The sequence below is a fragment of the Pangasianodon hypophthalmus genome, chromosome 17, assembly GCF_027358585.1.
Source record: "Pangasianodon hypophthalmus isolate fPanHyp1 chromosome 17, fPanHyp1.pri, whole genome shotgun sequence".
NCBI classification, from domain to species: domain Eukaryota; kingdom Metazoa; phylum Chordata; class Actinopteri; order Siluriformes; family Pangasiidae; genus Pangasianodon; species Pangasianodon hypophthalmus.
Window position 1 is genome coordinate 10,012,523 of NC_069726.1, and position 17,863 is coordinate 10,030,385.

The following is a 17,863-nucleotide window of genomic DNA, read 5'->3' on the forward strand; positions in this document are numbered from 1 at the left end:
TTATTATTGAAAATTGCTCAGTAAAAATGTTAGTTGATATTAAACCCTGTCAGTCATGTGATGTTTGTATAATAGCACAGTGAATGGCTAGAATGGCAGTAGACAGTTGTTTAGACAGGAATCAGGATGATATGAGCCAAACTTGGTGAAGACTGGACAAACTAGCTAATTTTAGCATGTTATTGTTACTTTTGACCAGTAGGTAAGGCTAGCACAAAATTTGTTGCATAGCCTCAGGTCATGGTCCTGAAGATGCCTACCAAGTCTGGTGGTGGTGCGAGACCCTTAGACTCTCCCTAATCGGTGTGCTAAATTTCACAACGATGTACCAGTCGGTTCTGTGGGCTGCCATAGACGCCCCAGCCAGAAGAAGAAGAAGAAGAGTTCCATCTGTGTATTACGTAATATCTTTCTGTGGTTTCTGACTGTGCATAAAGACGTTTTCAGTAAGTGAAGATCACAGAGCAAAGATAAAGAGCACACGGCCAGTGTGACTGCTGTTTATTAATAACATTGGAGTTTATTCGAGAAATAAGAGAACATGGCTTGAGCTTCACCAGTCACGCGTTCATGCTTTGTGTTAACCTCAATCAAACCTTCATGTCTACATTCGGTCTGATCGCTACAGGCTTGTTATTATCAAGTTTAAGTAGTTTCTCTGTTTCTTGAGATTATTAAGAAGAAGCATTGGTTAATTACCTATCTCTTTATATTTGTTATAATTGGACTGACTTTAAACAGTTCTGTGCACAGCGCTATATACTGTATACTGTACAGAAACAACAGAAGCAGCGCTGCAGCTGCGCCAAGTCGCTTCAGCAGTGTGTTACATTCTACACAAAAATAGAGACATGGACCGTTTAACATTATAATGTGCTTGCAGCGAAATCCATGTAGATGAATTTTCATAATTGATGTAATCATCATGGCCATACACATGTAGTGTAAAACACAAAACTTGCTTTATGAATTATGTTTTTTTAATGCAGAAATGATAAGTTGAAACAACTTGAAGTTGAGTACTTAAAAGTCACAATTAAAATATTTTAAACAATAAAGTAATAAATGTAATAAAAATATATTGTCCCCTCCGAAAGTATTGGAATGGTAGGGGCAATTCTTTTGTTTTTGCTAAACACTGAAGACATTTGGGTTTGAGATCAAAAGATAATATGAGTCAAGAGATCAGAATTTCAGCTTTCATTTCCTGATATTTACATCTAGATGTGTTAAACAGCTTAGAACGTGGCACCTTTGGAGGCAGCCCATCCAATTTTTAGGTGAGCAAAATTATTGGAACAGAGAGTCTTAAAGTAAATTCAAATAAATAACACTTAATATTTGGTTGCATATCCCTTGCTTGCAATAACTGCATCAAGTTGCGACCCAGTGACATCAAACTGTTGCATTCTTCTTTCGTGATGCTTTTTCTTGTACTGCAGCTTCTTTCAGTTTGTTTTGGGGTTTTCTCTTCCTCTTCCAGAAGCAGCCATGGAAGCCCAAGCCATGACACTACCTCCACCGTGCTTGACTGATGAGCTCATATGTTTTGGATTATGAGCAGATCCTTTATTTCTCTACACTTTGGCCTTTGGTAGAGATTAGTTTTGATTGTCAGAGATGAGAACTTTTGTGGCTCATCTCTGTACAGTTGACCCTCCACGAATGTGGAAAAAATGCGAATAACTCTAGGGCCCATATTTAACACACAAAAAAAGTGTGTTAAAACACTAGAAGCACTATGCTTTGGACCCATGATTACAGTTGATATTTTATTGCACTTTAAAGATGCAAAAAGTGGAGAGAAACACAAGAGGCACTGCACACTGAGAGACAAAACAGGTGAGCGGGGCTGGCTAGTGCCGAAACAAAGAGCGTGGCGTCCCCAGAGTGCGTAGTCCACAGTTCTTCTGCGCACTGACACTTTTTACAAAATGTAACTTTTTATAATAAATTTGTGTATATATTTATGGTAGTAAATAATAAATAGATTAATAATACATACATTTTATGCATTTATGACTTACTAAACTTTGCAAATCTCCAAAGAATTTCCCATTTAATTATTGATGGCAAACTCACAAATAATCAAATCTGCGAACGTTAAATCCGCAAATGTGTAGGGCTGACTTTATTTCAATTCCAATCTGGCCTTCTGATTCTTACTGCTGATGAGGGGTTTGCATCTTGTGGTATTGTGTCTATATTTCTGCTCTCGAAGTCTTTTTCGAACGGTGGATTGTGATACCTTCACCCCTGCCCAGTGAAGGTTGTTGGTGATGTCACTGACTCTTGTCTCACAATAATTCTGTCATCAACTGCTGTTTTCCTTGGCCGACCTGTTCACTGTCTGGTTGTTAGTACACCAGTGGTTTCTTTCTTTTTCAGGACATTCCAAATTGATGTATTGGCTATGCCCCATGCTTGTGCAATGGCTCTGATTGATTTTCCTTCTTTTCTCAGCTTCAAAATGGCTTGCTTTTCTCCCAAAGACAGCTCTCTGGTCTTCATGTTGGTTTATCATTTTTAACAACAAAAGCAGTCTTCACAGGCAAAACCCAAAGCTCAAACCAAGAGCAGACATTCAGAGCTAATAACTGTTTAAATGATTAATCTAACAGGGCACACCTGGGCAACAAGAAACACCTGTCAGTCACATGTTCCAATATTTTTGATCACTTGAATCACACATCTACATGTAAATATCAAGAAATGAAAGCTGAAATTCTGATCTACTGTCTCATATTCATATTTTGACCTCAAATACAAATGTCTTCAGTGTATAGCAAAACCAAAAGAACTGGCCTTGCCATTCCAATACCTTCAGAGGGGACTGTATGTTTATATGTTTCTTCCTACTGAGTGTTGCACACCCTCCCTGGAAACCTCTTAAACATTAAAAAAAAAAATAAAAAAAATCATCTAATTACTTTTAAAAGATTTCTGCTACTTTTTTCTAGTATGAATTTTAAATGACTAATGTTATTAAGTGGAAATATGCCTTTCTAGTCTGTTAAAACTTTTACAATAATTTTTTAAATCTTTTTTACATAAATTAATTATATGGAATAATTAATAATAGAAATTAATTAATAGGGATTAATGAATTAATAGGGGAATAAAACAATATGAAATTATTTTCACTAGTTTTCTGCCATGATTCAGTATTGACTGAACTGAGAGGGCTGTCAGAAAGTATGGTAAATTGTGAAAGTACATGAGAAGTGTATACTCCAGCCATTTAATTGTTTTAAATACTGAACAACACAAAAATAAAGGTACAATGGTAGAAAAATCACAATTTAGTAATGGGTCAATTCATGTGAAAATACTGGAGGCCTCCTGACTGACCATCTCGGATCTGCTTCATACATTGTGGAAATAATGTCACTATTCCCAATAAATAGTGTGCAATACTTCAGGCTTGTGTGTGCATTAGTTTCTGAGATACAGATGCTTTAAAAAGGGGGTGTGCGTCTTTTTAATGAGTGCGACAGAAAAAGCTACAAAGTTCCAGAAGTCATTACTTTTGAACTATTCATGCAAGATGCAGGAATTTTTCAGATATTGTATTCTAGAACTACAGTAGATGTCTTTAACTTTTAAAATGGAAGGTCCACAATTGCATATTGGCTAATTTATGGCCCACTGAAAAAGGAAAAAAAAAAAAAAAAAAAAAAAAAAAGATTGTGCTTTGGCCCTTTGTATCTACAAATTAAAGCACATCAGATCTTTTATTACTTGTGTTATAGTTCTTTTTTAGCAACTATATGTATGTTTTAAAGAACTCAAACTTTCTGATTTATGAGGTATTAAAATTGAAAAAAAAAAAAATAATCATTTTCCCATGTATGCCCAAGGTCTACCATAAAAAGTGTTCTATAACTTGAGCAAGTTTTAATAAGCAAATGCACTAAATATGAAGTTGGTACCATGAAACAATCTAATTAATGTCATGAATGTGTGTAGGCTCATTAAGTCAAGTCATCTGAAATTTACAGTTCTGAAAGTCCTACAAAATCAGTGTATAACGATACCTGATGAAAAAGCTACACAGCTAAATAAGCTTATGAATAAGCTTACTTCTGAGATTTTTTTTTTTTTCCAATATGCCAAAGATGTAGCCGTGTTACATGTAAATCACTTATATGCAGCAATGACAAAGGAACTACTAAACCATGCTGTCTCGGGCGGACATGTCTAGCAGAGTAGCAGAGCTTTGCTGATATCAGCCGCCATATCTAGCTGATAAGTAGAAGCATATATATTATATGCCTTGAAAAAGCATTTCAATTTTGTAGTAAAACATGGCATATTTGATACCTTAATTAATATACTTTGGTTCAAAGTACCAACTTCATATTCTGTCCATTAGCTAAATTTTTTGCTAAAACATGCTCTTTCAAGGAATATAATTCTTTTTATGGTAGACCTTGTCGTACATGGGCAATATGCATTTAAAATATAGGTGCAAAATGATTTTTTTTTTTATTTTTAACACCTCATAAATCAGAAAGTTTGAGTTCTTTCAGACTTATATCTAGCTGCTAAAAAAGAGCTATAATATGAGTAATAGATATGAAAATTTGAAAGATCTGATGTTCTTTAGTGTGGAGACAGAGGGATTTTTTTTTCTTAATTTTCAGCAGGCCATACATTGGCAAAAATGCAACTGTGGACTTTGTATTTTAGAAGATACAGACATTTATACTAGACTACAGTGTCTGACATGCATCTAGTATGAATAGTTCAAAAGCACTGACTTATAGAACTTCGTATCTTTTTCTCTAGCACTTGTTTTTTACAGAGCCACACCCACCTTTAAAGCCTCTATAACTCAAAAACTATTGGCAGATACAAGTCTGAAATTTTGCACACTGCTGATTGGGAATAGTGACATTATTTCCAGAAAGTATGAAGCAAATCTGAGATGGTCATGGACATTTTTTTAAATCTGATGATTTGAGGTGGATTTACCCTAACCTTTTTTGCACCACCTGTATAGAATGATTTTTATATGTACTGTATATAGCCCAAAGAATTCAGCATACTTGATGTGGCGACAACAATATGACGTTTGCGGAGCAGACAAACATCACACTGAAGCTTTGCTCACTGTGTAATGTACATGGCGGCAGGTTCATCTTCGCACAACCCTCACAGAGTGTTGTCTCAGAATTGAGTATGCTGAGGCCTTAAGTCACCTGTGCTTCTTCATTTTTTAGTATTCTCTCATATCTAGATAAGTATTACAATTTCTATAATTCAGTAATTTTACCATTCTCACCAAAAGCCTAGCTAGGCTAAAAGTGAATTGTGTGTGAAAAGCAAATACTGACAGAACACACAGAAATACAGAAATAGCCAAAAATGTATGCTGACATATGGAAATGCAGAAATAAATTCAAGGCATTAATTTAAATATACCCCTTTTCATGACCAAAATTTCTTTATTTATTTCTGCATTAATTCATTTATTTAAGTCATTTTTTGCCCTCCATACTTTACAGCTGTAAAAGGTAAATAGTATAAATTGTTTCTCCTACTTTTTTTTTTTTTTTTTAGTTTTATTTAAATATAACACAACTGTTTTGCAGGTGTGTCTTTAGCAAACATATATATTGTGATACATATCAATGCCCTATGATGTGATATTTTGTCATAGACATAAATTGTCATAAACTCAGGACAGGATTGTGGCAGCTGTGCTCTGACCTTTGCAGGTGTGTGTATCCAGATGGCTGCGTTGAACAGGACGTGGTCACACAGCTGCTTTAGGAGAGGAGCTCCATGTGTGAGGCCATCTAGATACTTAGCGAAGGAGAGGAACTGCTCCAGTACAGCCCTGGTGATGTGCACACGGGACGACTGAAAGAGAAACAGAAAGAGAGATTGAGAGAGGCAGTGAGGGAGATAATATGGCTGATGTAACTCAGTGATATCCAGTAAAATGGTCACATTATTCTGAACACTGCTTCACTACAGCGTCTCACCTTCTCTAACAGGTATCCAATGACCAGGAAGCCCTTTCCTCCAAGCATCTGCTCCTGCATGGCTACAGAACTCTTCAACAGCTCCACCAGGAAAGCCAGGAGAGTGGCACTGCACACACACACACGTGCGCACACACACACTTTTGTCTTACTATCCTTGTGAGGACTCCAACTTTAACCCTTACCTCATTCAACATTAAGAGAAAATGTTACAAACAATGCAATTTTATAATTAACTGCACTCAAGGATAAACCACACTCAAGGAGAAATATTCAATTTTCATGAATATGTTAGACTTTCAGTCAAAGCCTGGCTCTGAAACACAAACACACACACACCTGGATCAGTATTAGATTAGTATTATGAAATACTTTTAGGTTAGGTTTTTCCAAATAAAGAAGAGTTTCCCTAAAACAAGATCATGACACCACTGTGAGGAGTGAGACATGTTTAGGCCATTACTGTGCTTTGAAATGTCTGAATGAGAACACGTATACATTAGTTGTGTGTATGTATGAGTAGAGCCTGAGGCACTGTTGTGACACAAAATGTGTCTTTTAGTTTTTCAGATTCACTTACGTAAATTAAAATGTGTACCGTTCTTTATGCCTCTTCTACATGTGTATGCTCAATAAAATCTCTCTTTACAGAAATACGAACATAAAACAGCCAGTCCCCTCGCAGGCGTAACTTCCAAAGCAATATCTGTATGAATAACATCACACCAGACACTGATTACTGACACTTCTGCTTTCTGCTTTCATGTAATCTCTTTTACAGAAATAGCTTGCAGTGAAACAACGGATCCTCAGTAGCAATCGATATGGACACACTCGCTGAATCATTTCCCACTGGCAGTATAGCTGCGGTGATGGGCTGAGGCTCCGCAGCAGAATGATGCGCTTGATGCACTGAAAGTCATGATGAAGTCCTCAGCAGCTCACTCTCGCCTGTCCTGTTTTTCCCCTTCTTGGTTTTTCTTTTCGCTCTCTCGATTTCTATTTTCTCCCGCTCTCTCAGCTTGCTGCACAGCAAAGCGGCTGGATGGCGGCACTAACTCACGTTCACATGAAGCTTGTTTTTCCTGCACTGGTAAAAAGCTCCCCAGAGGCTCTGCACTGATGCACTGCAGATCTGGATTCTACTGATGATGCCTGCCAGCAGTACTACAGATCTAGGACTGATTATGTGTGCAAGCTGAAGGAACACAGCAGCGAGATGAGTGTACAGAACTGAATTTGATCATATTGTCCTTCCAAGATTGTGTGTGCATAGCAACAGCCAAGCAGTGATTACAGAGAATAGTCAGTGAAAGTAAAAATAGTCTCTGGGTTTGTCAGTTGGAAAGTGAGGTGTGTGTGTGTGTGTGTGTGTGTGTGTGTGTGTGTGTGTGTGTGTGTGTGTGCGCTCACCACACGGTGGTCTCCACTGGGCTGTCATTGGGCTGCCGGTAGTCAAGCTGGGAGAAGAGCGGGAAGAGCACCTGGATGCCCCCGATGGAGTGGATGGCACTGTGGATGGAGTGGGTGACGATGGCCTTTACGTCCTACATACACAGATAACGATGCATTAGCACGTTTAACCTGTCGAGCAGTGGACATCTCGGTGACGCCCCAGTCCCCAGACTCAAAAACCACACACTCTTTCACACCTAGGGAGAATTTCTAGTAGCCAACTCACTCCCTGGTGTGTTTGTAGAAGGTGGGAGGAGACCAGAGAATCTGGAGGAAACCCACCTGAAGACCCTGAAGCTGTGTGAGTGCACTTCACACTGGTGGAAATGCTACAGGAAGTAATATTTTTGTTTCATAATTTATCATACAAACATGATTTTACATGTAGATAGATATAGGTTAGAGTAACTAGACCAAGAACCAAGTTTCATGTTGGAAAAATTGCCCTTTTTTTTTTTTTTTTTTTTAAACAACCTTAATATTATGCACTAATTAGGGCAAGTGAGCGCAACTGTGCAGGATTTCATACAAATCAAGTCCAAAGTGAAGTTAAGCTCTGTTCTGCTTGAGTCTTAGACATTTCTTGTTAATAAGATCATGCTGGGCTGAGACTGTGTGGTGTGTGTTAACCTGCAGCATGAGGGCGTGAGGTGAATGGACGAAGATGGAGGCGTTCTCTCTGGGTGAGGACTCGAGGCAGAGCTGTGCGTCTGTGGCCTTCGCGTTATAGGTGAAGGCGATGCTGCTGGCCAACTTCCCATCATACAACACCTGCTTATGGTGTTCAGCCAAGTGGATATCACTTTCTGATTTAAACTTAAAGGTGCTCTGTGGAGAATGACAGAGAAAGACAAGTTTTAATATGATTACTGCAGAATTGCCCACAGTTATGGCTACTCTAAACAAACAACATGCTAAAAATCTGGAGAGATTCATAGAAAACAGATGCAGACAAGCTGCTGCTCACGATATTTATGTGTTCAACAGCACAAAGTTCACATTCTACCTGACCACTGAGTCACATGATGATATAAAAGGGGTTGTAATAACTGTCATTTATGACATTTATTATTTTTACATTTCTCTGAAAACAGATGTATCCAAACAACGCACCACACAGGCACAATGTCCTTACATTATACAGTATGTAGTGAGCATATATAGTGAAGTAGAAGCCAATCTGAGATGTATGTGGACATCAGGCAGTGTGGGAATTGTGAAGTCTGGCTAAATATATAATAAAAACATGTGTTGGCAAATAAATAAAAAATGAATCTGAAACGTTTATAATAAAATTATGACATTGCCTACTCATAATGTTCTTTGCTGAAGAATGCACCAATGTGACTTTCTGTGGTGTGTGGCATAACATTATCAGCACTCACAAGAGAGAGTGCATGTTTAAACCCACAAGGTGAGTTCTGTTCTGTGTGTTCTCCTTGCTTTCCTGAAATAACACTGAAAAGAACAGGTTATTAAATATCAGCTCGACCTCTTGTTCTTCTGGCACAGAGCCTTTGTGGGCGTTGCTGCAGTGGAATGTAACAAAGCTGCTTTAATTCCTAAATCACAGCACAACCACATGCATGGGTGCATTATCTAAATGAAGCAGCAGAGGTGCCATCGCTCTAATGGCACAGAGATCAGCTGCCTCTGCAGAACTCCCATCAGGCCATTAAGCGTAACGCCATTAAAGGATGAGCACGTCGTCCTACGCATATATCCTACAGCATCCTGTCATCTTACATCTCGGATCCTATAGCACATATCGCTGAGGAGCTGAGAAAACCTGCATACCTATACAGATATTAATATATTAAAATTATTTTTATATCTTTTTTAATTATATACATTGAAAGTAGACTTAGAAAAGCTGATTTTATGCTGCAGCTGTGTAACCTTATGTACATACCTGAGAGATTTGTAATAACTACAGCAAATCAGTGGAAATCCCAAAGTTTTTCTCCTGACCTGATAATCCAGTATGCCTTAACAGTTGGTGAACGTGGATGCAGTTTGTAACTGAGCTGCAGGTTCTCTCAGTACAATTACAAAAATACATACTGACAGCTGCAAGAGGTCTACAGTGTTAACATGCTGCTGATTAATTCTGCACACAATTAAATTTATGCACAGAAATGCATGCATGTGTGTGTGTGTAGCTGTACCAGTGGGAGTGGAGAGGCATTATAAGCCTGATGTGTAGACGTGCTTATCTTCGTTTACACACAGATACAAAATTCAAAATGATTGTTATCATGGAAACCTCAAAATAATGAGCATACAGTTCTGATGCTCTGATCGTGAGTGAGTGTGTGTGTGTGTGTGTGTCTGTGTGCGAGCGTGCGTGTAAAGATACGTAAGCAGAGGAAGCTGAGAGAAACATGTTGCCTGACTGCTTGCGAGCTCAAAAACATACTCAAAACATACTGTACTGTAGAGCTGGAGACAATAAAAGAGAGATATAAAAGAGATGTTATAACACACTGGTCTAATCGAATATCACTTGTGGAGAATGTGGGTCTCCTTACTGAAATCACTGAACCAAGTGACTTTTAGGATTTCAGTTGTAGTTTATTCTTCACCAACCTGAGAAACGACTGGAACAGTCACAGTGATGGGAGTAAATGTGACTGCATCATTATCAAGGTGTGCAACAATACCATTGTTAAATGCAGCATGGAAGATGTGCCTTAAGAGTACTTTATTGTTTTTTTATTAAAGTAAAAAAAAAAAAAGTTATATTAAAGTTATTTTTGCCACCGTCTCCTCAGCTTGTTCATCAGGGATAAATTCGTACATTTACAATCACTGAACAGCAGATCAATTTCTGTAAAGCTGCTTTGTCACAATGTCCATTGTTAAAAGCGCTATACAAATAAAATTGAACTGAATTGAATTGATCAGCCATTTTCTGTCTGAACCAGCTTATATTAACTGCAACCAAATTTCTTCTCTGTAAAATTACATCTGTCCAGGAAAAACACTGTTAGTGCATTTTTTGAGAAATAGAACAGAAACAAAGCAACAGAATAAAGCAGAATAAAGCAGACTACAGCTGACTACAAGAGACTATAGCAGAATAAAGCAGAATAAAGCAGAATATAGCAGAATAAAGCAGACTACAGCAGACTACAGCAGAATAAAGCAGAATAAAGCAGAATAAAGCAGACTACAGCAGACTACAGCAGAATAAAGCAGAATAAAGCAGAATAAAGCAGACTACAGCAGAATAAAGCAGAATAAAGCAGAATAAAGCAGAATAAAGCAGACTACAACAGACTACAGCAGAATAAAGCAGAATAAAGCAGACTACAAGAGACTATAGCAGAATAAAGCAGACTACAGCAGAATAAAGCAGAGCAGACCTCAAGCAGGTACCATCGATCTGGATCAGTTGTGAATAAAATAAAGTGTAGGTCCAGTTTCTGGTGCAAAATGTTCCACTTTTTTAAGTAGCGGAAAAAGACTTACAGACATAACCAGGCAACTGCGCAACACCCACTCTACCTCCAAACATAAACAACATTCCTGTCTCCCTCTCCTAACACAGACACTAGCAACAGTTAAAACAGTGTCTCAGTCATTTTATCTGCAAGTGCTAAATAAGATCCAAACTTGAAATGAACACACACAAGCACACACACACTCACACACAGACAGAAGGTCACCTCAATCACACCTCCACCACACGGTACCATGGAAACTTAAAGCCAGCTCAGACATCACACGCTGCTCAGACATCTGGACATCCTCCACTAAAGTGTCCTCATTAGCATGGACACGGACACACACGGACACACACGGACACACACGGACACACACGGACACACACGGACACACACACACTCTTTAACTGTCATGGATTCGCACATTTTGTTTTAATAAATCTAAATCTATCTCCGGATTACTATACAGCTGTTTTGTGATGATGTCTGTTGTTAAATGTGCTATACAAATAAAACTTAAAAAAATAAGAAATAAATATATTACAATGGATATCACGATCACAGTGCACAGACCCAAATAAAGCAATATGTAAGACTCAGTGGAGGGAAAGAGCACGAACCAGCACTGCATTTCACAGTAATTAACAGCAAAAAAATCCACTTTCTGCTATTTTTTTAAGATCCCATTCCTGTTAGTCGATTAAAATGTGTTTTCTATACTTTTTGCCTTTTGTCTGTGGAGTTGAATACAGTTCTGTAGGGCATTTTTGTATTATTTATTATTACAATTTTTTCTTTGAAACTGCTGGAAAGTGCTTGAAAACTATCTAGCCCCAGAAGCCAGTTGTACTGCTTTAGAATAAAATACATTTTTAATAATATCAATAATTTAAAAAACGTTTGTCACTGCATTTCATCTCACTGGTGTTACATTTTGAAATCACAAAAGGTTGTGGATAACTGCTTCCAGGGTCAAAGTTCAGAAGAATGAGTGGCCATTTCAATCAGCACCAGAAGAGTTTCCTCCACACTCTATAAGCTATTAATTATGTGCATTAATTCTGTAGTTTCTTGTGGATTGTGGAAAATTGTGAAATTTAGATTTGTCATTGGAATTGAAATCTTCCTGTAAAATTATTTTTACTAGAAAAATTTATTTAATAGAACTATTTATTGATGCTAGTGTAATGAACTTCTTTCACAAACACTTCCGAATTAGAACCAAAACGCCGCTAATGGTGATGGCGCTATTTTATATCCAGTGTCTGCAGACAATCCCGAAAATGAACGTCAACAATGTTCATCATATATGTAAGAACACTAGCAAAGCTCCTTTTAGTAAGCTGGAGAAAAGCGTCACTCCATATGCTTCGTCATACAAAAGAACTATTAATAGAAATGAAAACCCAAGCTAACATTAGCTCAACTTAACGAGCTGTCTCACTGTACTGCCCAAAGTAAACAGTGCTACTGGAGGCACCAGATTCGTGCTATTTCGAAACGGAAATACGTCATAGCCTTGAGTGCCCATTATTGATGCATGCATTGAGATGCTGCTGACGCCATCTTGGAAAATACATCTTTAATGGAAATCTGTCACTAGCGACAAGGAATAACTCCAGTGACTTAAAGATCAAATCTTTAAAATGACACCACTTTAAAAGATCAGTAATACTGGTTATTCTCTAAAAAAAAAAAAAAAATCATTACAGTCACAATTTCCAAACAGAACATGAAACATTATGCTTGTCAGAAAATTTTTTGAGGTTGACACTAATGCAAAATTTAATATTGTTTTACCTGCTTATAAAAATGTCATATACCTTTTGCAGCTAAATAGTGTTTGCTCTGCTCTTTCTGAAGACTGAAACTGCTGTAGCGTTTAATGCCCTTCACTTACCTACTGTACTAACAGCAATTTTCCCAGGGTTGCCAGAGTTTACCACATGCCTCACAAATTGAGATACTTAAAAACCCATTGATCTGTAAACAGATTCCTTTGTGTTGATGGTTATATTTAAATTTTTATGTAATCGGGAGAGTGTGAGATGGATGGTTTGTATGAGACGGTTTTAAAGTGTGATTGGATTGGAAACAGTCAGCTCAAGCTCTGGTTTCTATACAACACCATCCTCTATAGGTGAGCACACCCTTTATACTGATTTTACATTGATTAGGGTTACAATGGCAATGTGTAGAAGTCAAAAGATTAAAATATGGGTAATAGATATATCGCATAACAACATGTAAAAGGAGATGAATAGGAAGAGTCTGGTAGTTTTATGGTAATTAAACGTGCAGAAGTAGTTATTATTTATGAACATCCGCTAGGAAACGTGCCACAGTCGGCTACAGTAACATTACATGAAAGACAATACAGACTGTCTAAACAACTAAAACAATCAATACATGAATGATCAATAAATGAAAAACTAAGCCACACTGAGCTAACATGTTCATTCCTCGCTAAACATGTTTCCCCCTAAACCGAGAACATGTTCTGAGCATATATACTGAATAGGAAGGCTTTTTAGTGGATATTTACATGGATCCCGGTTCTCTATAAAAATGTAAAGTAGCAGCAACATGAAGAGATTACTGTCTATTTTTTTTTTCTTAAAATTTTTTTAAGATCTTAAATTTTCCTTGAGTAATACAAATGGTAGTGCTACTACTAATGTTCATTCTGTAACAGTACAGAACATAATGGGCTTAGTCATATTCAGGGCCTTATTTAATTAAACAAAAAGGTCTTAGCTAATTAAAATCCATATGCATCGATCCCTCATGGCCATGAAGACCAAATTCCATGTAATGCTACAAACAAATGACCTACTAAATCAGAACTAGTTTCTCTTGAGCAGGAATCCTAGGAATATGCTGTAATCAGCAGCATTGGGGTCACACACACATTATTTCTATCGTCCCCCAGGAAGCCTACATTCCACGTTTTGAAATTGGTTCCCAAATCAGCTGTTGTTATTCTTCTTATGACTAATATACTTGATGATATTTAATATGACTTGACAAGCTGTGAAATTAAATTAGGCTTTTGAATTTTATATCATTGTTGCGTGTCAAATATGAGCATTGGTTACTTGTCAATTATTATATATCCATTATATAGCCGTATAGCCTGGCTGTACCACACTAACACACACACACACACACACACACACACACCACACAAGGCTATGAATAATCTACAGCTTCTGTTCGTTTGATGCGATTGTGTGGTTTGTGTGAGCAGCCGTGAGAGAGAGTGGAGCCTCAAGCAGCTTCACTCTGCCCCTGAATAATTAAAAACCCCAGTCAGAAGCAGCCATGATGACTCAAGCGTGTTCAGAAGAGGGACATCCCAGAGTGAGAGAGTGAGTGAGAGAGAGAGAGAGAGAAGCAGAGGAAGGGAAAAGCAGGATGATAAAGAGAGAGGTGTGTGAGGAATGAGGGAGAGCAATGAGGGAGAGAAAATCTTAATTTTTTTTTTTATTATTCTACAAAACTGTATTTGACAGTCATACTATAAATTGTATGATACCACAAAAATATAAGACCCCACACTTTACATCCATATCCAAGACCAATACAGATCTAAGGGTGCTCCATACAGTAGCTCTTACCACTGCCACGTCATTTGCTACTACAAACCGCTAAGTGGCGCTATAATCAGAATTTCCATAGGTGGGAGCTGAACGTGTCAAAGCCCGTTCTGTGAGTGGCAGTTTGAGTTAAAGATGTTGTTTTACCTAAACAATGTCAGAAAATGCCTGCTGTAAGCTCCCAGCGAGCACTGAATGTTCCACTGCAGTTAATATACCGTACAATATGATTCTCCTTTCGTTATTTTTGAGGGAAAGAAATTCCTAACATTACAGGGATTTATTTTTTATGTTTTATTTTTATAACCATAAACTACAGCTTTACTGACCACCTTATAAGAACTTACCCAGAGCATTCACTTACGGTTATTTGTAGGTTTTATTACACAGCAACTAAAGCTCGGAGAGTCAGGGGGAGAATGCAGTTTGTGAGCGAAGTGGTTTGATGCTTTGATAACTGTGCAATTGAAAAGATGAACTGATTTCAAAGAAGTGGTGTAATGTTTGTCATTGAATGCATTCTACTGTAATTCACACCTTTGTGTAGGCTTATGTCGGGTAAAGTGGGCCATAAGGTCAAATGGGCCACTTAAGGTTGGAATGTCTTAAAATTGAAGATTATTTTTCTGACATGCTAAATGCAACTTTTCATTTATAATGTTTATATAGGCTATTCATAAGAAACATTTGCCTAAAAGTAAGGTACTGTGAATGGTCTCTTGATGATCTTTAAAAAAAAAAAAAATGTTGACACCGAGAAGGGTTTCTGACATTCTTGGTCTTGGCGAAAAAATCTGCCAGCACAAGACAAAATATACTTACAGTATGTTCAAAACACCAACAACCACTAATATCAATACTGTTTGTAATGTAAAAATGTATTTCTCAATAAAACACTGTCATGTAAGTCATCATCAAAGACATTAATAATAATATAAACTTTCATAAAAATCAATACAATTTGTACATTCATAAAAATATAAACCATTATAAAACAGCCGCCTAGACCTACAGTACTTAAGGGTGGCGCATGCCACATTACTAATTTAAGACAAACTAAAGTGTACCTGTACCATTTCAGCGAAACAGAAATGCACTGCATCGTTTTATGGTGGCAGGAGGAACACAAAGAGGGTGAAAATTCAAAATGCCTATTAATAAAGATTATACTGCCATTGGTTATCGTTTTAAAACAATAAAAACAAAATCTTTACAAGCGGTTCATTCCTCTGCGAACAAGATTCCCGTGTAAATTTGTGTGTGCCGCGGTCTCCGCAGTGGTGGCTACTGTACATGGCTCACTAACAGTTCCTTGTTGAATAAACACACAACACATTAGTTTATATATACAATGCTTCACTAAAAACTCACTTTATCTTTCATGCTTCCTCAAACAACCACCACAACATTTTACGTCATTCTTAATAAATCTTGAGTAATATTGTATGTATTGTATTGTAAATCTTGAGTAATATGTAGTATATTGCTGTTATTCATGAATTTCTTTGAATAGACTCAAAGCTCAGAGCACAGTTAATCTAGACCATGTGTGTTGAATTTGCCATGATCCTGAAGATAATCTGAAAGCATTCTATTTCACACAGACACGCAACAATTAGAATTCAGCTCTGCCTAATTTCAGCCAAATAAGGAATTTTCACACTAATGGCTTCAATTTCACCTACTACCCTTGGAAATGAGGCCATTAATTGTTTAATCAATAATGACGGGACCTTTTCACTCTTCATCCTCGCACATCCACTGAGGAACACAGTGGATGAAGTGGATGGGCTCTGAGGTTCAGCAGCAATCAGTTCCTATCAGCGGAGTGAGTAGTGAAGATGTCCAATCAGATGGATGAACCAGTGTGTAATGAGAGAGAGACACCTCCACTGTGATTGCGAATGGGCTGGAGAATAGGAGGAGGAAGAAAGACTCCAGCAGGGAAGGCTTCAGAGATTGGAAAAAAAACGCAAGACTGAACAGGTAAGAAGAATTTTTCACAAACATTTTTTTAAAAAGGTTATTCTCAGACATGGACACAGCTATATTTTTGCAGTCTGGGTTTCTAGCATGCCGCACCTATGCTACTCCAAGTACAGCAGCACTAGGTCATTGTTATATACGATTTTAGCTACACAATATTGCTTCCTGCATCTGATTTTAATCACAGTTTTGTAAGCAGCGCTTCATCTCTTCCCAACCTGGTTTCTCCCATGGCAAATGCCTCCTCCTAATACTCCACATCCCCTATCATCTAGTAGGCCTGTGACTAACATGCTGTTACCATGGTTGAGTGGTTTTCCCCTGACATACCATGTGTTGCTCACTGCTGAGGCTGCTAAATTAGCTAGATTGCCAGTAATCTGTAGCTCAGTGGCTGAAGTCAGTTTTCTCTCCACAACATACACTTTTTTGTCTTCACTTGGGTCAGATCTGGGAGATACTTCCAGGCAAGCTGACCCTGCGGAATTGGCCTTGTGTGCTAGGGTCACACATCGGACCTGTTGCCAAAAAAAACCTGGACAGGAGTATGCGGATTTCACAATCATAAATCCAGCACGACCACATTAACGTGGAACCTTTAGGTAGAATCCTACCCAAGTTCCCCTGGTAAGTGTCTGATTGCTCTTCGTCTATCCCATAGAGCAGGGGAACCAAGATCTTGTTGGTTATCTCAGGGCCACGAGCAAGACTCTGTGGTCTAGTTGCTGAATTCTGTACAATTGGAAGGATCACAGGCAAAGGTGGAAATGCATATAACAAGTGTTGATGCCAGTCATGGGTCTGAGCATCCTCTTGAAGCAGTCTATCAGGATCTGCCAGAAAGAACCACAACTAGCAATTTTAATTTGGCGCTGGTGAAGAGGGCCATCTGCACCTTTCCCATAGCTGGGCTACCACACCTGGGTGTAGAAACCACTTCTCTGGATATATGCACTACCTTGACTGTGCAGCCACTAGACCACTGTACAGCCACAGTAGATGAGTTACCCTCAGCGAGGCCAATTGTGAATGGGCCGATCTCAGGAGATTCTGCGCAAGATGGAGCTGTTCAACCTGATGCTGCCCTAATGGTTGATATAGCTAATTGTCACGAATTTGTCTGACCGGACAAATATTTGGCAATGTCAGAACTGGCAAGAAGTTAACGGGCCCACAATTCCAGCTGGTTGAACACACCCCTCTCTTACTCCTATGACACCATGCTACTCCCCAGGCTGTATCATCAGCATATGCCAGTATTGCACATGGTGGTCTGGCTGAATCTACTGTCCCAAATGGACAGTTAGAATTAGCACCTTCAGCCAGGTTACCTGTATCTGAGGGTCTGGCCTCTCAAGGCAGAACACCAACTGAGGACTGT

At 38.2% G+C, this 17,863-nt stretch overlaps 1 protein-coding gene across 11 annotated transcripts in view; it reads right to left on the reverse strand.

The window, feature by feature from the left end:
• nbeaa (neurobeachin a) overlaps positions 1–17,863 on the reverse strand; it is a 157,352-nt gene that overhangs the window by 55,585 nt on the left and 83,904 nt on the right. For all 11 annotated transcript variants that reach the window (XM_026941772.3, XM_026941764.3, XM_026941767.3 and 8 more), the window contains exons 9-12: positions 8,079–8,276; positions 7,407–7,540; positions 5,994–6,102; positions 5,716–5,868 (exon numbers count right to left, since the gene is read on the reverse strand). In XM_026941772.3, coding sequence (XP_026797573.3) covers positions 5,716–5,868; positions 5,994–6,102; positions 7,407–7,540; positions 8,079–8,276 — 594 coding nt within the window. The remainder of the gene's footprint in view (positions 1–5,715; positions 5,869–5,993; positions 6,103–7,406; positions 7,541–8,078; positions 8,277–17,863) is intronic.